Source organism: Danio rerio, chromosome 13 (genome assembly GCF_049306965.1).
Source record: "Danio rerio strain Tuebingen ecotype United States chromosome 13, GRCz12tu, whole genome shotgun sequence".
NCBI lineage: Eukaryota > Metazoa > Chordata > Actinopteri > Cypriniformes > Danionidae > Danio > Danio rerio.
The window spans coordinates 49,064,891-49,089,292 of record NC_133188.1 but is presented as its reverse complement, the minus strand read 5'-3'; the positions used below and the strand labels follow the sequence as shown (position 1 = coordinate 49,089,292).

The 24,402-nt window shown below is 36.3% G+C and overlaps 2 protein-coding genes across 9 annotated transcripts; one reads left to right on the top strand and one right to left on the bottom strand.

Moving 5' to 3' along the window:
* Positions 1-935: 935 nt before the first annotated feature.
* Positions 936-6,668, bottom strand: mgst3b (microsomal glutathione S-transferase 3b). Its single transcript, NM_001080034.2, is given in 4 exon segments — positions 936-1,566; positions 3,964-4,036; positions 6,186-6,308; positions 6,418-6,668. Coding segments are annotated over 4 exon segments (423 nt in total). The 5' UTR covers positions 6,544-6,668; the 3' UTR covers positions 936-1,465.
* Positions 6,669-7,621: 953 nt separating this feature from the next.
* rsrp1 (arginine/serine-rich protein 1) lies at positions 7,622-14,532 on the top strand. Of its 8 annotated transcripts, none has more exons than XR_012388692.1 (7): positions 7,629-7,890; positions 9,746-10,318; positions 10,567-10,748; positions 10,943-11,002; positions 12,351-12,431; positions 14,109-14,260; positions 14,384-14,532. XR_012388692.1 is itself a non-coding variant. In XM_009307579.5 (6 exons), exons 2-5 carry the CDS (start codon positions 9,754-9,756, stop codon positions 14,244-14,246), a joined length of 966 nt encoding a protein of 321 aa, XP_009305854.2. In that variant the 5' UTR covers positions 7,629-7,890; positions 9,746-9,753; the 3' UTR covers positions 14,247-14,260; positions 14,384-14,532.
* Positions 14,533-24,402: the final 9,870 nt, after the last annotated feature.

The window sequence follows — 24,402 nt, the reverse complement described above, 5'->3', positions numbered from 1 at the left end:
GTAGGCTAAATTGTCCATAGTGTATGTGTGTGAATGAGTGTGTATGGATGTTTCCCTGTGATGGGTTGCAGCTGGAAGGGCATTCGCTGCAAAAAAAAAAAAACAAACATATGCAGAATGAGTTCATAAGTTCATTCCACTGTGGCGACCCCGGATTAATAAAAAGGACTTCGCTAAAAAGAAAATGAATGAATAAGTGATGCTTATTATATAACTGTGTTTGTAATAAAATCAAAACTCTAAATATCAAGCCTGGCAACATAGCCAATATCGTAATACTTAAATTATGAAATCATGCAGCTTAAGAAGACTTTCTAAGATGTTTACCTAGGAAAAAGGCTTTGATTTGAACTGAAATAAAAAGACGGAGAGCCATATGGTGGACATGAATATCATAGTAACCACTCACAACATCATATCATCCTCATCACAGTAACACTCTAGGGTCTGTTTAGAAATAATTTAACGCTCCACTTGTCCTTAAACCCAGCCATATGCTGCTTTACACATGATCACAGTAACTAGAGTTGTAAAAACCTAATTTCATTTTAACAAAATAAAAGGCCAAAGGTGACACGGTGGCTTCGAGTCCCAGCTGGGTCAGTTGGCATTTCTGTGTAGAGTTTGCATGTTCTCCCATTTTGGCGTGGGTTTCCTCTGGGTGCTCCGGTTTCCCTCACAGTCCAAAGACATGCGCTATAGGGGAATTGAATAAACAAAATTGTCCGTAGTGTATGTGTGTGAATGAGTGTGTATTGATGTTTCCGAGTTCTGGGTTGCAGCTGGAAGGGCATCCACTGTGTAAAACATGTGCTGGATAAGTTGGCGGTTCATTCCACTGACGAATAGGGACCGACACAGCATATTTCACTTCTAAAATGAACAGCATCACCATACATCATTACATTTTCTCAATTAAGAGCGTACACACATGGTTCATTTCAATCTTTAGACATTTAATGATTCATATGTTTGAATAGTAAAGTACATTCAGTGTAAAGCATATGTATGAAAGTCTAAAAAGTACATTTTGTATGATTTAATGTTCTACAATATGTAAAAATGAAACGATGCAAAATGTAATTAATGAAAGAGTAAAAAAGAAACAAGGAATTACTGAAAACTACATTAAAGGGATGGCTCACCTAAAAATGAACATTCGGTCAGCATTTACTCACTTGTTTCAAACCTAAAGGAGTTTCTTTCGTCTGTTGAACACAAGAGAAGATATTTTGAAGAATGTTGTACGCCTGTAACCATTGACTTCCATAGTATTTGTTTTTCCTATTATGGAATTTAACATTTTTCAAAATATCTTCTTTTGCGTTCAACAGAAGAAAGAAGCTCAAGCATGTTTGAAAACACTCGATGGAGAGTAAACTGAGGAAACTTTCATTTTTGGGTGAACTGTCCCTTTAAGTGTGCAGTTTTGATTTTGTGTGGTCATTTCTCAGTGGCTTTCCCCTTAAAGGACTCCGATCAGGTTGAGAGCCACATAGATGGAGATCAGAAGGACTCCGAACAGCCCGATGTATCCGTAAACACCGTGCATCCTCTTAGCAGGATCTGAAACAGAGTAACAATGATGATGATGAGCAGGGTTCAAACCTAAACCAATGATGAAAGAACAACATAAACACTGCAGGTTATGTCAACGTGTACTGGTGCAACCTTCAAAAAGTTAAACTTTGTTTGTGTTTAACACCATGCCAGCTTCTAGAGCCATTTTGATGGAGAGAAATAGTATTCAATATCATTTAGCTGACAAAAGTCTCCTATACAAGTTTTAGGAACAACAAATAATCACTTGACTTCTGGTCGATCATTTGGTGGTTTATATGAAAGGCAAAGGCCTCTAGATTACGCTCATTTCAGCAAAATAAAATATGATCATGCTTTGATTTTTAATTATTTAATTAGGAGAGTAAAGTCCGACTTTGCTTAGACAAAAGTCTTGTCACTTAACAGAAATAATGTCCAGTATAGAATATAAAGTCATGCTGCAGTGGAAACAGAATGAATATTGTGTCTGACTCTATCATGAGCTTGTAGGACTGCATCCATACATCTCTGCAATGACTCAAATCACTGATTAACAAAGTCATCTGGAATGGCAAAGAAAGCGTTCTTGCAGGACTTCCAGAGTTCATCAAGATTAGGATTCATCTTCAATGCCTCCTCCATCATCTTACCCCAGACATGCTCAATAATGTTCAAGTCTGGTGACTGGGTTGGCCAATCCTCGAGCACCTGCTTTGCTTTCAGGAACTTTGATGTAGAGGCTGAAGTATGAGAAGGAGTGCTATCCTGCTGAAGAATTTGCCCTCTCCTGTGGTTTGTAATGTAATAAGCAGCACAAATGTCTTGATACCTCAGGCTGTTGATGTTGCCATCCACTCTGCAGATCTCTTGCATACCCCTATACTTAATGTAACTCCAAACCATGATTTATTTTCTTCACTAAACTTGACTGATTTCTGTGAGAATCTTGGCTCCTTTTGCAGTATTTGTGATGATTGGGATGCAGCTCAACAGATGATTCATCAGAGAAATCTACCTTCTGCCACTTTTCCAAATGATCAACTAGAAGCCAAGTAAATATTTGTTGCTCTAACAACTAAGACAAAACCTTTATCAGGTAGTGTAGATATATTACTATATTAAGGTTTTAAAAGTATTTTTTTAATTAACAATTCATTTTTAAAAATACATTTAAATTTTATTTCTACAAACTCTAAAACTGTATTTGAATTAACCGTGTTAAAAAAAGTGATGCAAAATGAATTAACTGATTGAAATAAAATGGATCTGCAACGTCAGGTCAGTTTTAGCTTATTCGTCCATTAGAAAATTTGAGTGTGATTATAGCTATATATGTAGTTCCTATTTATATAAACATATATATTTTTATTTTTTTTTTCTATTTGCTTGTTTGCATCATTTTGAGTGCATTTAAACCATCTGTGTGTAAAAAAAAAAAACATTTTAGTTTCCACAAAGGTTAATTGTATTTCATTTTTATAGTTGAAGTCAGATTAGCCCCCGTGAATTATTAGCGCCCCTGTTTATTTTTTCCCCAATTTAATTCCTCTGTTTAACGAAGAAAAGATTTTTCTCAACATTTCTAAACATAATAGTTTTAATAACTCATCTCTAATAACTGATTTATTTTATTTATGCCATGATGACAGTAAATAATATTTGACTAGATGTTTTTCAAGACACTTCTATACAGCTTAAAGTGACATTTAAAGGCTTAACTAGGTTAATTAGGTTAACTAGGCATGATAAGGTAATTAGGCAATTTATTGTATAACGATGGTTTGTTCTGTAGACTATCAAAAATGTATTTATAGCTTAAAGGGGCTAATAATTTTGACCTTAAAAGGGTTTTTAAAAAATTAAAAACTGCTTTTGTTCGAGCCGAAATAAAACAAACAAGACTTTCTCCAGAAAAAAAAATATTATCAGACATATTGTGAAAACTTTTCTACTCTGTTAAACATCATTTGGGAAATATTTAAATATGAAATCCAAAGGAAATCTGCAAACTGACACTTTAGCTCTCAAAGTCTTTGATGCCACAAAAAATAAATAAATAAAATAAATAAATAATAAGAAAATTAAATTCAAATGGGGTTTAATAATTCTGATTGAAACTGTATACAGAGTGGTATTTACATTTAATTATTCAATTTCAGTACCTGAATACAGTTAGACGCCAAAGTTTCATTGATGTAGATTAATTGATTTACGAAATCCTCCCAATCAATCTAAGAATAATCAATTCTTTTGCACGACACAATTCTTTTCTGCGCTATATTCTGAATTAACTAATAACATAATTACATTATAAAATAAAAACAAATATTGCTTATAATATAATGACACTGCAATGTCATTTTCTTTTTTTTTGCAATTTCACGCAGCGCTAATCATATTTTTCACACTGTATAGACTTACCCCCAGTGTAGTATCCCCAAGCGTAGGAGAATCTGCTGGTCACCCAGATGGCTCCTAACACAGAGGCAGCGCTCTGTTATAAGAGATAAACACAAAAGATAATGAGACGTGAACTGGGTGAGAGGGTGAAAGACAACATAAGAGAAGAGCACATGACAAGAAAAGAGATTCAGAGATTTATAATTAACTTTTGATCAAGGTAAAGGAATTTGATCAATAGAGGAATCAAATGTGTAAACGTAACCGTGTAAAGGAAGCCATTTAAAGTTTGGTGTTGTATTATTAACAGCTATACAAGGAAATGGAGGACAGTATTGTCTTCATTTCAGTTTATAAGCTGGACACTGAATCTACTCGTTAAAGTGGAATTTTAATAGCAATATTGGTCAAATTATACTCAATTATTTAAAGTATTATTACTGAATTATGAATTGAACTTTCAATAATACACCATTTAAGGGATATAGTTCAGCCAAAATAGTAAATCTGTCATTGTTTACTCGTCTTTCACTTATTTCAAACCAGTTTCTTTCTTCTGTTGAACACAAATGAGGATGTACTGAGGAACAGGGGTGGACTTAGTGATTTGGGGGCCCTAAACAGTTACAGGATGGGGCTCTAGCAATGAAAGTCAAAACACTCCCTTTCTCGATAGATATTTTTTTCTGTAGATTCGTTTTTTTTTTTATTTTGTAAATAAACCGTGTTAAAATATATATTTCAAGTGGAACCTTTATCTTCATAATGTTAAAAAAAAAAAAAAAAAAAAAAAAAAATCAAATTTACCACATTTTATAAATACAACTTTTCTAAAAAATATTCTTCTAACAATTAAAAGTCACCAACAGTAATAAATAATACACAGGGTAAAATACATAAATAATAACAATAACAATAATATTAATAATAATATTAATAATAAAGATAAAATCTAAAACAGTTTAAGATTTACTTTTGATAAAAATTCTACAATTTTAGAAGGATTCACATTTAAAAATATTTCCTTTTAATGTGTGTCCAGATAAAAATTGTTGTCTGATAACATTGAAAAATAGAGCATTCCACAATAATGTTTCACAGTTTAGTTTCTTTTGCAATAGTGACATTTTGGTGGTTATTCTCCTTTAAGTAAATGTTCATGTGAGTCTTGTGTGTCCAATGTGGCATCTTCTATAAACAATCTCATCGTGTCTTGAGGTAACAAAAAAAAAAAAAAAAAAAAATCGATTTTCTTCCTATTTCCGGCTGAATTTCAAAGAGTTTTTTTTTTTTTTGAGCATTGATCCCATTCTGTTTAAAAGAAGTAATAACATTGAAATCTTAATGGTTATAGACAGATTTACAACATGTGATAGTAAATTAATATAACAAAAAAGCTATATGATTAATTTAGGCTTCTTGACAATGGTCGGAGCCCCCCTAATTCCCTGAGGCCTTAAGAGGCTGCTTACCTCGCTTATTGATTAAGTTCGCCCCTGCGGAGGAATGTTAGGAAACAGCAGCCATTGACTTCCATGGTATATTCTTTGGAATTGTTGTTCCTACAATGAATGTCAATAGCTGCATTTCCCCCAACATTTTTCAGAATATCTTGTTATGTGTTTGTGAGATTATAATTTTTTGGATGCACTATCCCTTTAATAACCTGTTATGATTAATTCTGCTTTTTTAAATTTTTTGTGTGTCTGTTGGAGACAAATAATAAGAAATACTGCTCCATATAAACTGCTCCATATAAACTCTGAGGTATAACAAAGTATGTTAAATGCAAGTAAATTCGACAATAAAGCAGTAATTAAACAGCATTGCTAACCAATATCAAATAATGTCAAATGTTTAATTGTCCTTCAATTCTACAAACAATAAAAGGCAAAAATAATTAGCCTTCCTGTGAAAGAGCTGTAATGTTGTGTCTGGACTATTATTATTATTTTTTATTGTACTTTAACAATACAAACATATTAATCATAACAATGGATGACAACAAGTACAAAGGTAAATAAAAAGAAAAAGGATGCACTAAGGGTTTCCACGTCACTTCCGGTGTGTGGTAAATTCCCTTTCCGTAAGGAATCTGTAATTGTAAATTTGTTTCAGGACTTGTTAAAGTGTTTACTATCATTTCCGGTTTTTGAATGTTCCTGGATATATCTGAATTTGTATGATTACTTTGTGTAATGTTTCAAAGCTTATAATAATAATAATAATAATAATAAACTTACAGGATAATGGAGAGCAGCAATAGTCTGAAACAGCAGCCATTGCGGATACACCTCCAGTGTGTTCTGATGGGCTCTCTGAATGCAGTTGAAGATCTGATCCTTATCACTGTACATGGTCGGGTACTGTACACAAAACACGAGCATTTAAACACCAACAAACCGCCATCAAATCAAAGTATAATGCATACATCAAGATAAATTGAGAAAATGTAACATCATGCATCGACCGTACCTTTACTCCAAACTTCTTTCTTGCAGCACCAACTTTCATCCCGAGATACATGAGCATGACAAAACTGTAAACATATACCAAAATCGCATAGCCGAAGTTGGCTGGGAGCACACTCTCGATCGCCATGTCTGCAGATGAACTGATCAGGACCTGACCTCTCTCTCTGCTCAAGAACAATCTATGCTCGCTTTATTTGCATAAAATGCACAATCATGCAACGCACGCAGAATAGGTGGGTTATTTGTGTAAAAGGCGACGTTCAGGAAACTCTCGCGATAATCTGAGATCTCTCGAGAGACACACGTGCACTTTGTCCTTATGATTTCTGTGTGTGCGTTAAGGTGTTAAACAGCTTCTTAAACTCCTTACATTTATAATTTAGGCTTACAAATGTCACTGTCTGACTGAATAATTTAAATGAAATTAAAATATCACCATGTGACAAACAACCCTAAAACACCCTAAAACACATATAAATTAGGCAACTCAATGGCACTGTCTGACTGAATAATATAAAATAAATAAAATAATATTATGTATACAGAGTGAAACTATGTAAAAGACAGAGTGAAACTATGTAAAAAGATGTACGTAGAATGAGCTATAGTTTTCTATGTACACAACATTAATATATGAGATAGAATATAAACACAAACAGATAATAAACTTACAGACAATGCTTCTACAGATGATCACAGCATGAGTGGATTTTAAGTGTCTTCTTGTAAGGTTTTCCTTATATATATATATATATATATATATATATATATATATATATATATATATATATATATATATATATATATATATATATATATACAGTATTATTTATTTATTTATTTACATAACCATATAATTTCTTTTTAAAAACTGGTAAAACTGGTAAAAAAAATTGCTTTTGATATAAAATATGTTTTATAGTGTTAAACAACCAGACAACAACCAGGTAACAGTACTTAATATATATAAATTAGGTAAAAAATATTACCATTGGCTTTTATTATACGTTTATAACATTATGCTAAAGAGATTCTCACTACCAAAATATGTAAAGCACTTTGAGTGCGCTAAATAAATGTAAGGAATTGTTATTATCAATAATAATGTTATTAAAAACACAAACAAAAACACTGGCGAATTTTCTAGAACCCGACGATGACGTCAGCTGGTTTCGGTTAACTTAAAAGGGCAGTTTTTTTTGCACACGAGCCACTTCACGCCGAACCACTCGCGAGACAACAACGTTTCAGATCGCAGCCCGATTTCTGTAGCTAAACCTTTTGTTGGATGAAAGAGGGAGACATTTCAACATAAGATAGATACATGCGAGAATAAACATTTGTTTATCTCACAGTTTTTTGTGTATGTGTTTGAGTTTATTGTTTTGAACCTCCTCGAGGAGCATTTCGCTATACGTTACCGTGTTTTTCTTCAAACTCGATCATCTAACTGTTGGATCAAGTCATTTTGACGGTAAGTAGTGCTTATAGCCGACAAATGCAGAACATTTTATCGTTGTTGTGAATTTGCAGTCTTTGGTTAAATAAACACTGACGTTAACGTAAATGTTAGAAAATTAATGGCATTATCAACATCAGACTAAGTTAACGTTAGATTAAATGTATTCATTTTAGCGTTAAATTTTAATTGACATTTGGATTTTGTTATAGCGTTGTTTTATAATGCTGGATAATGATTACATCGTTTTCAGTCGGTGCTTCTGGAATGTTCTAGACTAGTCTGTTGTGTAACTTGATTGACAAGAGGGGCGGAGACTTTATCACCTGACCTACTTCTGTTCCAGAATGTTCTTCCACAGCCTCACCGTGTATTTATATCACGGTTTACTGTAGTTCGCCTCGACGTCTACCCAGCAGTATTGATCAAACTAAGATTTAAAAATAAAAAAGTACATATTTAATTGATAATCCAGTGCTGTGGTTAAAAATTAAAACACATTTAACGAAAGTAAGCTAGCTATCTAAGTAACGTTAATCCAGTTGTTTTGTAACCCAAAGGTTTCAGTCGGATATTGTTTGTAGCGCTAATTTTTTTACATTTACTTTTTAAAAAAGAAATTTGAACATTTGGATTAGTCCACTTTTTAAAAGACAGCTTTTACAAAGTGCTATAATCCTGAAGTAAGAAAAATAAAGTTTTATGCAAGCCAGGCAAATAAAAAAAAAACCCAACATCCCCTAAAAAAACATACCAATAAATAAACCCTTAAGAAATATTCTCCACCATTGAAGACATGGTAACAATATTATTGGTGCTACTAACGTATTTACATAACTTGGCTACTGAAAATCCTAAAAGGTCCACATATTGACAAAAATGTTATGACAGCTGTGTTAACATTACTTATGACTGAATTGCCTCTTGTCACAGTAATTAAATAGTTTGACGACAAGCAGGAACTGTTAATGGTCCAATGACATCACCACATTGTGTGGGGCGCAGAGGGAGCCTCAATTATTTGACCCAAATTGTCAGGATTTATAGTAAAATTTCTGATGATAAAGTGGTCAGAATTTTTTCTCCATGCTGATTATTAAGAAAATGTTACAGATATTTATCTTGACTGAGAAAACTTTGCATGAATCCTTTGATCACCTGATATGAACTGTTTGCTGAGTCATTGTGTGGGGCGCAGGGTGACCCTCAATTTTGGCTTAATTGTTAGAATTTAAAGTAAACTCTAATGATAAAGTGGTCAGAGTTCATATACTCTGCTAATTAAATAAAAAAAAATGTAACTGATAGTCAGATTAATTGATCTTGACTAGGCATAAAATGATAACTGTCTTCAAGGTGTACTGCAGTATGGATGAGTCAAGGTTATAAAATCGCCAAAAGTTTTTTTTAATAAAAGAAAGGTATGTCTAAGATTTTTTTTATTTACATTTATTTTAGGAGGACAGTATCTCCAGCAAAAAAAAAAAAAAAAAACCAAAGATGCCAATTTAAATAGTAAAGAATTCAGTGTTTTATTTTTAAGAAAAGCAGAAGTCAATGATTAATTTCATCATATAGCCATATAGCCTGACGTGTTTACTTCTCCTAAATATCATAAATCTTTGAAGAAATAAAATGTTTTCAAAAGGGGAAAAAAAGATTTTGTTTTTACCCAGACATTTAAAAAGGATATATTTTAGAGCAGTAATCGCAATACTGTGAAATCGTGATATTTTTATCCAAGGTCATCTTATACTGGCCCATGCCTAACCTTAAGTGGGAAAACTAGGCACAAATGAATTCTTTGATCACCTGATATGAAGTGATAGCTTGTCCAGTTAGGTCAAATCCAATCCTTTGTATTTTATAGGTTTGATCATGAAGACCGAAGCCAGCCCTGGGCGCCTCCATGAGGATGTGAAGCTCATCTTTGATAAGAAAGCTCCTTCCGGCCGTAGCTCGTCTTGCTCCAGCAGTAGCAGCAGCAGCAGTAGCGGCAGCTCATACTCCAGCAGCAGAGGGAGCCGTTCCTCTCGCAGGTCAAGGACCTCCTCTTCCTCACGGAGCTCATCTTCTGGCAGCAGCTCTTCCTCAAACTCAAGATCCCGCTCCCGGCCACGCTGCTCAGGCCGTGTACACTGCCGCCACAGACACCGGTCTCCTCCACGCCGCTACCGTGCTCGATCTCGCTCTTACAGTCCTTCTCCTGAGTCTTCCTCTCGCCGCAGACACTACTATCGCCGCAGTCGTTCTCCATACAGATATTCTAGACGCTACAGGCGCTCTCCATCCCGCTCCCGCAGCAGGTCTCCACCACACTGGAGGGGAAGTCGCTTCATTGGGAGGTACCGGTGCAGATTCTCCCAATCACCCAGGAGGAGCCCCAGACCCTACAGAAGCCGCTCCCGCAGCCGCGAACGCTCCATCCGTCTCAGCCTTGAAGGTAACATCAGCTTCACCATTCTACTTGCATAAAAAGAGAATCTAATTTTTTTAAATCTTTGCACCACTAGAGTCCTGTAAGATGTAATGACAACCCAAACTACAATGGTTCCACGATCAGTCACGCCATGAACAAAATGTGCATTTGTCTATTGTGAATATGCTCCCTCTAGTGGTGAAAATTACATTCTGTGCCTTTAAAGTTCAACATTTTCACATTTTAATTGCCTTTTTTTTTGTCATCCACAGAGAAGAAGTATCTGCTGAATGTGGCCAAGGCAAATGCTGCCCGGATTCTGGGAGTGCAGAACCTCGAGCTGCCAGAGAGCCTGAAGGAGATGGAGCAGCAGGAGGAGAGAAAGAGGAGATCTTCATCAGATGAAGAGGAAAGGGTGAGGGTTGACCTGGCACCGCAGAAAACACCAGCTCAGGTGAGTCTCACACACAACTGCAAATGTTACACTAATACACACCCAGTGTGGAATGTTGCATGAATGTCCTCTAGTATTCTGTACTTTCAAGTGATATGTGATCTTGGGATACTAACACATTGAAATGCGTCTATATATAATGTGATTGCGCATTTGTATTTACCCAACTTGGGTCGTTTAATCTGTCTCCTCAGACATGAATGATATTTCCTGATGGATTTAATGGAATGATCAACAGCTCATGTCCGGATTAGGTAACGGTATACGTTAAAGAGTATGTAATACTGAGTGTGTGTGTATGTGTGCAAATGTATGAACACATTCCTCTCACTGATTTGAGGAGTGACATTTTAGCTTCAATTGCTTTTGTTTGTTTTTTTTGTATCGTTTCTGTTCCTGTAGAGCTGAAACTCCTCCACCCTTTGGACATAGAGGGACAGAGGGGGAGGTCACATGACTTGATTGACACCAGCTTTAAGTCTTAAATGCACAACTGCAAAGGATAAGTAATGGTGTATGATGTTAGAGGTAGCTTTATGTCCAATTAAATCAGACTACATGCAGTTGTGTGATTTACCTCACATAGAGCTGAGCCACTTTCAGCTACAACACAACTGCACATATATGAACATTTGGGGTCAGTAACATTTTTAATGCTTTTATTTAGCAAGGATGGCATTAGGTTGAGCAAAGATTACAGTAAAATGATAAAAGATTTCCTTTTGATCTGTCCATTTAACTTTGCTGAAATCAGCACAGTGTCTATTGAAGTATTTGCGTCTTTACTGTATTTCTTTGATCAAAATAAATGCAGCATTTGTAAGTCTATGAGATATCAAGAAAAATCTTGCTGCCTCAAGCGTTTGAATTGTAGTGTACTCTGATTATTAAAAGCTCAGGAATTGTTTGTTTTGATGGTTGAACTGGGTTGCATTGTCATTCCTTAGTGAGTCTTCCTCTGTTCAGCGTGCGTGAAGACCAGAGACGGCTCCGTCTACAGTGATGGATGGGGTTTGGAAAAATATACCGTCTCTTTTTGTCTGATTATTTTAGCTTTGTTCAAACAAACTGCAAAAAGCCAAATTATTAGATTTTCTTTTCACAAATGTATAGCATCATGCACAGTTGAATTAAACTAACCTTAGTACAAAAGATGGCATCCGTGCTGTTTTTAAAAGCTAATGACTATACTTTGGACATTTTTATTTTTATTATATTTTGTTTCTGAGTTGACTCTTCCATACAATTGAACAACTATATTAGATACTGCATGAGTAAATTCATTACTCACAAAATGGCTTGAGTGTCTTAAAGTTTTGATTTAACAAGTTGGAATTGAATGCAGAGTAAACAAAGCCTCTGTCTATAGATTTTTATAGTTTCTAAAGCTTTATTATATTACTGAAAATGTAAACTGGTAAAACCCATGTGGTGTTACAGATTAGAAGGGCAACTCTAGCATTATTAAAGTCCCTTCAGTTTACTACCATTGCATGACCTGAACCCAATAGATGATGTATTCTTTTAGAAGTGAAAATCATGTGAGGTTTACATCAAATGAACAGGGTTTTCACTATTCTCGTTTCTCTTTTCTGTCTTAAGGTAAATGGTGGTGCTGCTGATGATGAGGCAGAGACTGCTCAGACATCACCCAAGAGAAAGCAAATTGTCTTCAGCAATAATGTAAGTTCATGAAAACTTGCTCAAATGTGATGATTGTGACTACGTTCACACCGAAAGGGGCAAGAGCATCAAAGTAGGCCGAAGTCATTTATTTTGTCTTTGTCAGTGTAAAAGTTGAGGAAAGTTGAAATCAAGTCAAGTTTATGATAATGGGCTATGACACCATTCAGGGGCAAGCAATCAGAATGTAGAAATCCACCGCTTGAGAGGAGTCAAGAGAAGACAGTCATTTTGAATTTTGGTTCCAACCACAGTTGTTCCAAAGGGTTTGATTACTTTGATTACTTAGTCTGTCCACTAGATGCTTTCAGAGGTGCACTCAGCTCTATGAGTTCATTAACTCCTTCACCAACTATATCTGGATGATGGAGGCTTTTTAGTGTTAGCCCAGTTTGATAAAGTGTTGACCGATGTCGGCAGGAGAATTTCCCCTCGGGACACTAACAACATCACGCCCTTCCAAAAGCAAGCTAAAGATTGGTTAGCGCGGCACAAATGTCTGCTAAGGTTAAGATTTTCCAACTCTAGTGATTTGCGCATCAGACGCTCATCTTGCGTCGCTTAATTTTTGCCACAAGATGTCTATCCGTGAATTTGCATTGACTTAACATTTAAATCACTCGCAGCTGACACTTCATCTGTGTCTGGTGTGATTTCACCTTTAGAAATAGGAAAAACATGTTCTGATAAGCACTTGAAAGATACATCTTGTAACTCTGTATATAACGGTAAATAAAACAATTGTCATGGTAACTGTATAATAAACTGATAATTGCAATGGCTGCCTCCACTCTTCTGATTGGTCCACTGCTTTTGGACCTGACAGTGATGAGCTTTCAATGATTTGCTGCGTGTGACAGTTTAAGATCTAAGAAACACGGCGCTTCAAAAGATGCGAGTGTTAAGGCCCATTCACACCGGTATTCTTTTTGCTTGCACTTTTTGTCAACATTTAATGCCTCGTGACTAAACTAAAGGCGCTAATGTGATCGGTAACAGCAATGCACAAAACGGCGGCGTCATTTTTAAAGAAACGTGTCGTGCTTTGTTTTATGTGCATCACCAAAACTTCTCCAATTAGTTTGCCACTTTTTTTTGTGCCCGGAGCTGCTACTACAGTTACATTAATCACCACTTAAAGGCACTTAAGTGGAGGTGATTCCAGTTTCACTTTTATTCAATGATGAAGATGATGCACTGAGGCAAAATGAAAATGGAGCTGCTTTTTAAAAAAAAAAATTTATTAGTGTTTGGACACAAAAAGCTCTATGATAAAAGCAACAGCAACTACAGTCATGTCAGAAGGAGTGGAGAGTCGCAAATAGGTTTTGATAGTGAGTTTCATTTTACTTTTCTTTTAAGTTTTGTGACTTGCAAGTTCATTAAGTGCCATCTAATGTCAGGAGGTAATTCTGTGCATTCACTCTGCTCAACACCCATGAAAATTGCCTGGGATTACAGCAAAGTGTCTTAAAAAAAAACAAAAAAAAAACGCTGATGATAAACGTGAGCAAAAAGCATCCTGGTCTGTACAAGCCTTAACGGTCAAACATATTTGTGTGTTACGATATAAGACAATAGAAAAGCTGCATGTTGGAGAGTAAAAACACATTGTGTGAGCAGCCCCTAATAATGTACTGAAATATGTAAGCTGATCTTGCCTCTTTATATTTGCAGAATGCCATCGCGAAACCATCAAGCAGTCCAACACTCAGCGACAGTAAGGTAACATCAAGAGCAGACATCGTGCCGTACAAGAGGCCTTTTGGACAGTGGGTCCCCATCGGCAAATCCTCCTCTGCAAACAAACGCTGAGATTCAGAAAGACTGTAAATAGTGTAAATAGTGTAAATAGTTTCAATTTCAGAGTTGTTTTTGTAAATGGATTGTGTTTTGTGACTACTTGGGTGGGTTTGGGAGCACCTGAATTCATCATAAATGTTTTCTTTCAGATATAAAGTGGGTTTAATTGGAAGAAGGCAGAAGGATGTCAAACAGGTGGGAGTTTTTGTGTATTTGTGTTTTTCGTGATGTACAGTGGATGTTTAGAAATAAAGAATGCAAAAAAAAAAAAACAAAGTCTTTGTATTTCTTCCCCTTCCCAAAGTCTTCATGAAGTATGTTTTTTATATATTTATAGAATATTTAAAAGGCACCCATAATGAAAGTCATCTTTTGTAAGCTGTTTGAACAGAACTGTGTGTAGATATAGTGTGTCCACAGTCACAGTGGAGTAATAGAAGCTCAGTCTTTTTTTTTTTTTTAATTCCTGATGTTAAAATAGTCCAAATTCCTCCCATTTTGAGACCGGTCACAAGGTAAGGTTTTCCAGCCCATCAAATTGATTGACAGCAGTGTATTAACATGTCTCTAGTAACGCGTATATTCATATCAACAAGACGGGACAAGGGTAAAGCAACCGGCATTAAAAGATCTGTTCAGCTCTCTGTGATCATCAATTCTCGTCAAATGTGATCAAGTGAGTTTTACAAGTTTAAAACGTTTTTAAAATCAGTGCATGTGTGTAACTAATTGCAGCGATTTACTTCAGGTTTATCCCCACAGCTGCGTATCAGTACAATTATAAAAGATGCTTCAATCCTGGTTTGTGGACATTAAATCAGCTTTATTTTGTAATTTAACACAACTGATGTCCATACAACAGTGGATGTTAACGTGTCTCTTGCCACATTTGCCGTGCAAAAAAAAGTTGAGTGCATGTGCTGTGTTTGTGTGCGCGCGCGCGTGCGTGAACTTTGTAACAACATTGTGTGACTCATCAAAGGCTTAAATTAACTTCACAACAAATACATCAAATAATCATTGGGAAAGTTCTTACTGCAGTATTTCACACAAACGTTACGCGAGATCTGCTTTCTTCATGTCTGTCACTGCTGTTTGACAGCAGGCACGTGGGAATGATTGGCAAGGACTACCAGCAATAAAGTCACAGGCCACAAAAACAACATTGTGTTTAGAGCTGAAAATGCCAAAATTCTGAAAGGTATAATAAATAATCTGATGGGTGTTTCGAGCTGAAACTTTACAGACACATTCTGGAGACACAAACTTAAATCTTGAAAAGAGGTAAAATAAGTGCACTTTAAAGCTCTTATCAACAAACGCTGCTGCTGCATACAGTGTTTCTCTACTTTGATTTGGTCTTGTGCTCTTGAAAGTGCTTTATAAGTCACACCTTTGTTGAGCTAATGAATATAATTAGACAATCGCTCTTGACTCGTTCATTATGTGAAATCCAATTTGCCAGCTGTGCAGATGAGGTGAACACAGAGAAACCCCGACTGCTCCTCCATGACATTGGGCTACAGGTGATACAAGGTTATCTCTATATCAAAAAATTGCAAATAAGCAGATATAACAATTTATCAATAAACACCTCATCTCGCTGTTCACGGCTGTGGTTTGCTGATCAAATAAAACAAAACAGGGAGGAGCCGAATTCTGCCGCCATTTTCATATTAAATTTAAAGGGGACTGAGGCAGGTAATTTAGTGTACAGTTTATGAGATAATCGCGTAAGTTTTAGGGGGGCTGAGTTGAAATATAGGGGGACTACAGACAAACTAAAATAGGCCTAGCAATGCCCATGATACTGGGCCATTAGAAAATAAATCTTACCCTGTTTAAGTATAAATTTTAATTCTTAATGGTCTTAAAAAGACTTAAATTAGACTTGAAACCTGCAGAAATCCCGTATAATGCTGCGGTCACACTAGAATTCTGTTGTACGGTGCTGTAAAAAGCGGGATTTAACAAAACGAATAGACGTTAAAAAAAGCGAGTGATTGGTCCATGTTTTAAATTTCTGTCCAGAGAGGTTTGATCCATCTTCGATTGGTCTCAAGCAATCAAGTGATGCGATTTCAACATTATGAAGCTGCTAATCAAGCTCAGGCTTGATAGAAATGTCCTGGCAAGTGTTTTGAGGCAAGTTAAAGCTAGCCTCTGCTGGACACCGGCCCTCAAGGATTGAGTTTGGGCACCCCTGCTATAAGTATTAAGGGTATAAGTATTATTTTTTTAAATATGTATATATTTTATGCAGTTTTGAATAGGTTTTAACTGAATTGTTAAAAACACAGATAATTGATCTAAATAAAACAATTTTCATGAAATTGTTACATTGTGATGCTCATTTCAGGCTGATTACTGATAATAATTATTATTGAGAGTAGTGGAAATAATAGCTTTCTTTGGCATGAATATCGTATAAATTAGAAGAAAAATCTTAATAGAAAAAACAGTTCAACCCAAAATTAAAACACTCAAAGTCAACCTTAAGTGGTTTCAAACCACGAGTTTATTCTGAACACTGAAGAAGATATTTTGAAGAATGTTAGAAACATGTAATCATTGACGTCCATATTTGTTTCTTTTCAGCAAAATATAGAGACTCAAATGGGTTTATATTATGTAAAGAGTGAGTAATTGATATCATTTTCAGTTTTGGGTGAACTTTCCCTTTATTATGAAGGAAAGATGTTTGATTCCGGAATGAAATGTGACCTTTGGATGATTTAGTCAGATTACAAAATTAAGATATTTCCAAATATCCCCCTAATTAAATATTTAAATCGTAATTATCATCATGTTTGGATACAAATAGTGTGTTTTGCTGTTAGAAAATGAGATTTAATCCTCGAAAACACCCTGATCTTCATGTTCTGAGCTCTGGGTGGCGCTGTTGCACTGTCTATATTAGTTGTTGATGAGGCCGCAGACATCAACGCATCTGCTTTCCAGGGAAAACATTTGAGTGGTTATTACAAAATTATTAACCATGCATAATTGCCTATTACCAAAATAAAAGAAAAAACAAGATCTGTTCATTCCTAAGAGACTGATCATCAGTAATGTCTACATGTAGAAATAACTGATCCAAACTATCCTGTTTAAAGGGATAATCCACTCTAAAATAAAAATTCTCTTATCATTTACTCATCCTCCACTTGTTTCAGACATGTTTAAGTTTCTTTCTTTTGTTGAACACATATGAAGATAACAAAGTCATTCCATAGTATTTTTTGGATATCAGTGGCAACTTTCCAACATTTTTCAGAATATTTTGTTTTGTTTTCAACAGAAATAAGTCATTCATAAGCTCAGAACCACTTGAGTGTGAGAAAATGGCGAATAAATGTTCACTTTTGTGAACTGTCCCTTTAAAGGAACAGCTGAAGATCTTTTAGCTTAGCTTAGCTTAGCATAAATCATTGAATTGGATTAGACCATAAGCAACTCACTCACTCACTCAAAAAAAAAAAAAAAAAAGATTGTCCAAGTTAAAGCTTGAAACTTATGTTGTTACATCATGTACTAGCGGAGCACTTTTAGCTTAGCTTAGCATAAATCATTGACTCAGATTAGACCATTAGCATCTCTTCGGAAAATTTTCAAAAAGATTTAATAAATTTTCAGCTAAAATCTTTACTCTTCTGTAGTTACATCATGTACTAACAGAAAATGAAAAGTTGGTGATTTCTAGGCTGATACAGGTAGGAACTATACTTTCATTCAAGTGTAATAATTTTGGCTCATTTCCACTGAGAGGTATTGTATGGTACGGGCCTGTACGCTTTTATGGCCATAAAACCGTACCATACCACTTTTTGGGTATCCTTTCCAAAGGGCATCAAACGGCAGAGCTAGACATGCAGATGAATGCTATTGGTTTACATAGATACGTCACTAGCATGTAAAGAAGAATAAAAACAAAGGACGCGCCATTTTTAAATACACAGCTGAGACATTACACTGTAATAATATATACATTTAACAACTAATGGTGGACAAATCGAGGCTTCATGAAACACTTTTCAAAACCCGTCTCTACTGAGACACCTAGTGGCCATTTGTTATGTATGCTTTGACACAGCTTCAGCAAAGAAACAGTTACACAAATTGAGATAGAGTTGGGCTTCAAATGATTTAGTGGAGCGGTGAGAGTTCCACTCTAGCATGCTGAGATAATGGGTTCGAATCCAGGGAGATGCAGCAATAGATGTTAGTTTTTAAATGCTCTGTTATTGTAACGTGAGATGTTTTAACATTAGTCTGACATCCGAATGAACACTTTGTGAATGAACCTGTCATGTTTTGGTCAAAAAAAAGTAACATTATTAAAATACATATACCTATATGTCGGGATTCGAACTCGGGCCATTTGCAGCACAGTTACTCAGTGCACATGCATAGTCCACAAGGCTCTGAGGGATGGATTTCTTTTCGATCCTGTCAGTCAAACGCAGTTTTGGCAGGTCTCGAAACGCTTCTGAAATGACTGATGCTTTGAATCGTTTTAGTCATGTGACCTGGGTGTTTCAAAACACTTTAGTCACATGACCTGTGTGTTTCGGATCATGCTTCGGTGCAGTGTTTCGACTTTTGCTTCAGGATCTCAACACAGTTTACATCAGCCATCCCTACTGGAAACAATTCTGAAAGAACTGATGCTTTGAAACGCTTTAGTCACGTGACCTGGGTCTATCGAATTTTCTAAGTCACGTGACCTGGGTCTTTCAAATCACTTTAGTCATGTGACCTGGGTGTTTTGGATCACTTTAGTCACATGACCTGGTGTTTCGAAACACTTTAGTCACGTGACCTGGGTCTTTCGAATCACCTTAGTCATGTGACCTGGGTGTTTCGGATCACTTTAGTTACGTGACCTGAGTGTTTCGGATGACTTGATTCATGTGACCTGGGTCTTTCGAATCACCTTAGTTACGTGACTTGAGTGTTTCGAGTCACCTTAGTCACGTGACCTGGGTGTTTCGGATCACTTTAGTTACATGACCTGGGGCCTCATGTATCAACGCTGCATACGCACAAAAACTTTGCGTACGCCAGATTTTACGCTCACATTTGAATTTACTAACAATGAAATGAACGTGAGAATGTCTGTTGGTCCATGTCAAGTTCATGTCTGTTTTTCTTGCATTTCTTGTGTGTGTCTGTTTTATTTCCATTGGCGACTCCTAGAGGCAATTGTGTTAAATTGGACACAACAAAGTATCTTTGAGCCGTGCAAATACCAGCTGAACGGGACGGGATCAGCCGCATTTCTAGCAGGTTTACAAGGTTTCTATACCATGCAGTTGACCAGCCAAACATTAAAGCGCAATTTGCAGCGATCACCGGATTCCCAATGTGATCGGAGCGATCGACTGCACGCACATTGCTATAAAGGCGCCATCTGAAGACGAATTTGCATATGTGAATCGGAAAGATTTCCATTCAGTAATGTCCAAATAATATGTGATGCTTAAATGCGCTTAACATAACACACACTTATTAATGAGTCCTACTTGTCTTCCTCGTGATGAAGAGTAGGCAAAATCTGATATGTAGTGGGGGAAAGAAGAATGAGTTCATGAGACGCTGGATTCCAACCGAGTTCCTGATCGAACGTGTCAAAACATGTTGCCATGTGCTTTACAAGCTACGCCACTCACGCTGCTGATTGCCGCTCTCTTCTCTGTCAATCAAACGATGATGGATGGGAATCATTCAACTTGCTCATTCCAACGAGGTGTGCTTTTTGTAATTAGCCTAAATAGACACTACAAAATTTTACCCCTTAACATCGGACCATTTCTTTTTTGATTCACTCACAGTGCGATGTTTACACCCTACTGCGTTAACCGCATCAGCTAAACTCTCCCACTCTATTTTTTTTCTTTTGTTATTAATTCCGGAGGACAAACTTGCAAATAACACTGTTTATCTCTGGTCTACCTCCGAAAGGAGCACCTCCAATTCACATTCTGTTCAACATTTTTTTTTCTTGCTTTTGCATTACTTTTTCTTTTGGTTTTGCCAAAGTAGAGTCATTACCATATTCATTAGGGAGAGGAGGCAGGGAGGGGTTTCGTGCTCGTGCACATGCGCTCAGTTTCACGTTAAGTCGGATGTACAAAGAGAATATGCGTGGGATTCTACGTACGCAGTGTTACATCTAATTTTTTTACTGCGTATGCACATTTACAGCAATTTTTTAGTATGAATTCAAAGCAAGTCTTTGTACAGGAGGCCCCTGGTGTTTTGAAACACTTTAGTCATGTGACCTGGGTCTTTCAAATCACCTTAGTCACGTGACCTGGGTCTTTCGAATCACTTAAGTCACGTGACCTGGGTCTTTCGAATCACCTTAGTCACGTGACCTGGGTCTTTCAAATCACCTTAGTCACGTGACCTGGGTCTTTCGAATCACTTTAGTCATGTGACCTGGGTCTTTCAAATCACCTCAGTCACATGAACTGGGTCTTTCAAATCACCTTAGTCACGTGACCTGGGTCTTTCGAATCACTTTAGTCACGTGACCTGGGTCTTTCGAATCACCTTAGTCACGTGACCTGGGTCTTTTGAATCACCCTAGTCACGTGACCTGGGTGTTTCTGATCATTTTGGTCATGTGATCTGGGTCTTTTGAATCACCTTAGTAACGTGACTTGAGTGTTTCAGATTAGTGTTTCGCAACACTAGTGCTTCGGGATCTCGACACTGTGTCGAAATGGCAGTTTTCTGTCAGCCGTCCCTAATAATAATGAGCCATGTTTGACCCAAGCACAAACCAACCTTGTTTGTTTGTTATCGTACCATTTCTGCAGCAGGAGTAATGATATTAGGCAGCACCTGAAAATACTCCCTAGCTAGGTAGCAACACTGTGTAAATATCAATCCGCCTGTACACAATGCAACTATAAAAGAGTCAAGCTTTAAATAGAAAAATGATCAAAACTTTTTTTTTTTTTGATCGAGATGCTAATGGTCTAATCTGATTAAATTATTTATGCTAAGCTAGGCTAAAAATGCTCCCACCAGACCTGAAGATAAGCTAAATGGATTAGAAATGGTAAAACTCAACTGTTTAATCCAAGGAGAGTTGTAAAATAGTAAGAGAAATTATAGTAAAATAGTAAAATTAGCCATTTTCTGGACCTTCAGGAATTTGTTTCTTCTGTTAAACACGAAACACGATATACTGAAGATGTTAGAAAAAAGCAGCCATTGACATCCGTGGTAAATGCAAAAGAATACTATGGAAGTCAATGCCATCATTAAGCCTTCCAACAGTTTCATCAATCGCCACCTGGTGACACTTGTAGAAAAATAAAATAAATAAAAGCCATACTGTCGTTAATCAAGTCAATCAAACTGTCATTTTTTCCAAGCACAGATTGAGCAGCTTTTGATGCATGCCGACCTGTTATCCTGAGACTGACTAGTCCCGCTCAACATAGTTAATGAGTTGGAATCTCAGTCATTCCCACCCACACGCTTCCCCCTCAGGTGATTGGTGGTTTTAATTAATGGTTTTAGTCTGATTAATGGCTGTGTAATAAGTCTTCTGTACATGATCCAGTAGTTGTATTTAACACGTTATGTCTACAGAGAGAGCTGGTTTGGCACGGGCACAAGTCAAAGTCTGTGTTTTTTTCATCGATGTGTGTTTTTAGCCAGTTTTCTAAGAGCTCGTGCCAAAACGCCTGATGTTGTGCAGCCCTTTTCAACATGTTCGCTCTTGAATCCACCTGGAATCACCTCTGATGATTTTTGTGCAGTCGTTAGAGCTTGAAAGCAGAAGGGAGGATTTTTTAAATAACACATGGCTTTTATCGAGTGCCTAAACTGATGCATTAGCATTACTGTTCATAGTTAAAGGTGCAATTCAGCCAGAAATGAAAATTCTGTTATCGTTCACTCAGCCTTGCCTGGTAAAGCCTATTTAAGTTTCGTTCGGTTGAACACAAAATATATTTTGAAAAATGCTGGTTGCTGGGAACTAGGGCTGGCAAAAATGCAATCTCGATGATAATTTTCCATATTAAACGATAACGATATATATTTCTATGTAAGTCGTTAATGCTTCCAGGTTTAAAAGAGTACCCCAACAATAACAGAAGCCATTAAAAATTAGCGGGTCCATTAAATGGCAAAACATAATTTCATCCGATAAATTTTCAGTGGCCGACAAGTCGGTGCATCTCTAATTTCAACACTTTTAGATTCTCATTGTTGGACATTTCTGCTGTGTGACGGGCTCTCAGATCAAGAGTAAAAAAGTGCAGAGCTTATAATTGTTATTGACACAATTTTTATCTCGATTCAATTTAATATTGTTTATCAGCCCAGCCCAAACGGTAACCATTGACTTACATAGGAGGAAACAAAAATGACAATTGAAGTCAATGGGTCTCAGCAACCAACATTTTTCAAAAAATCTTTTTTTGTGTTCAACACACTGTAAAGCAAAATCATTGACAACTTAAATTGTAAGGCACCTGGACGTAGAGGTTGATGCAACTTAAATCGAGTCAAGTGCAGTAGTTGGGTTAAGGGTCAACTCAAATAAAGCCGTGCAGCAAGTTAACTTAGAATTTTAAGTTGAGTCAACTTTTTTTTTTACAGTGTAGAAGAACAAAACTCATTAAGAATTGACCCTTTTCAGGTCCTTATATTTGACTATGGGGGTGACACGGTGTCGCAATGGGTATCAATGTTGCCTCACAGTAAGAAGGTTAAAATCAAGTAAAAACTTGCTGGATAAGTTGGCGGTTCGTTCCGCTGTTGCGACCCCGGATTAATAAAGGGACTAAGCCGACAAGAAAATGAATGAATGAACGAAACAATTTGGCTGTTTTTTGTATCAGACGAAACACAACAGAAATTTAAATACAGACATTTAGAAGCACAGAATAGTGCACTCACTGCACATAATCTAATTAATACATATTACACCTCTTTAACATTATTAAATGTAGATGCTGAATGATCAAAATGCGTTAGCTTGCACTGAGTCACAGATCTAAGGTCAAATTTCAAACGATTTATTTTATTTTCAAAATCTGAAGTGAACTATCTGCTGCTGCTTTCAGTAGTATGGCAATAAATGTCATGTAAAATGGCATTCAAACTCACATTATTAGCATTTAACACTGAATAGAGCACATGAGGTGTACCTGAGGTGATCAGTTTATCCTGTTGTTCACCTGTGAGAAAATTGAAGCCGTTTCTAAAATAGAAATTTCAGGCGTTGGACAAAAACTCCTTTTAGTATGGAAAACATTTCTACTAGCATGTGCCGTTGCTTTTAGTTAGAAAACGGTTCAAATTAACTTTAAATCAGCCTTTATGCTCGATAGATAGGCCCACTTCAATCAATCTGGCAACCTACGCTTCCATGGACTTGTCAGAGGAGGAGTTAAATGAAAATGTGTTTTGATCCGAGAGTGCAATACCTAGTTCAACCACCGGGTGTCAAACTTACATTCTGCACCATTGAACTGCACAGTTGAATTTTCAACATCAAAGATGAACAGAGCAGAGATCAAAATCTCAAAATTCAATTCACAACATAAAAAAACATTAATAAATAAATCACAAAATTCAGAACCTGTTGATTATTAATCAGCATGTTGATAATACTGTATATTATGAAACAAGCTTCAGGAATTATTGTAACAAGCAAATCTGATATGCATGTTCATGCAAGCATGTCTGCTCAGAATCAAACTCAGATCTGTTTAGATTTCATAAAAGCACTGGTGGTGATCGTGAGACATTTGTTTGCGCATAAATAAAGCACAGTCAGTGTTGTGCAACTCACCGCAGAATCTGATGAAGCTTGTTTTGGAGCACAGGAAGAGACATTATCGTTCTGTAGGATCTGTGTCTTTTGTTTTTGCTCTGCATTGATAAGATCGGAATGAAGCATCGCTCAGACATTCGCTAGCACACATCGTTCCATGGGTGTCTACCTAATATATATGCAAATGGCAGAAAACACACTGGTGAATATGCAGTTGAAGTCAGTTAGCCCCCCCTGTGTATTTGTGATTTGTTTCCAACACATTTCTAAACATTATAGTTTTAATAACTGATTTATCTTTGCTATGATTACAGTAAATAATATTTGACTAGATATTTTTTAAGACACTTCTATACAGCT

Coding starts and splice junctions, on each gene's coding strand:
- rsrp1 (XM_009307579.5), top strand. CDS start 9,754: ATGAAGACCGAAGCCAGCCCTGGGCGCCTCCATGAGGATGTGAAGCTC. Junction 10,319..10,566: donor CATCCGTCTCAGCCTTGAAG/GTAACATCAGCT, acceptor TGTCATCCACAG/AGAAGAAGTATCTGCTGAAT. Junction 10,749..12,350: donor CGCAGAAAACACCAGCTCAG/GTGAGTCTCACA, acceptor TTCTGTCTTAAG/GTAAATGGTGGTGCTGCTGA.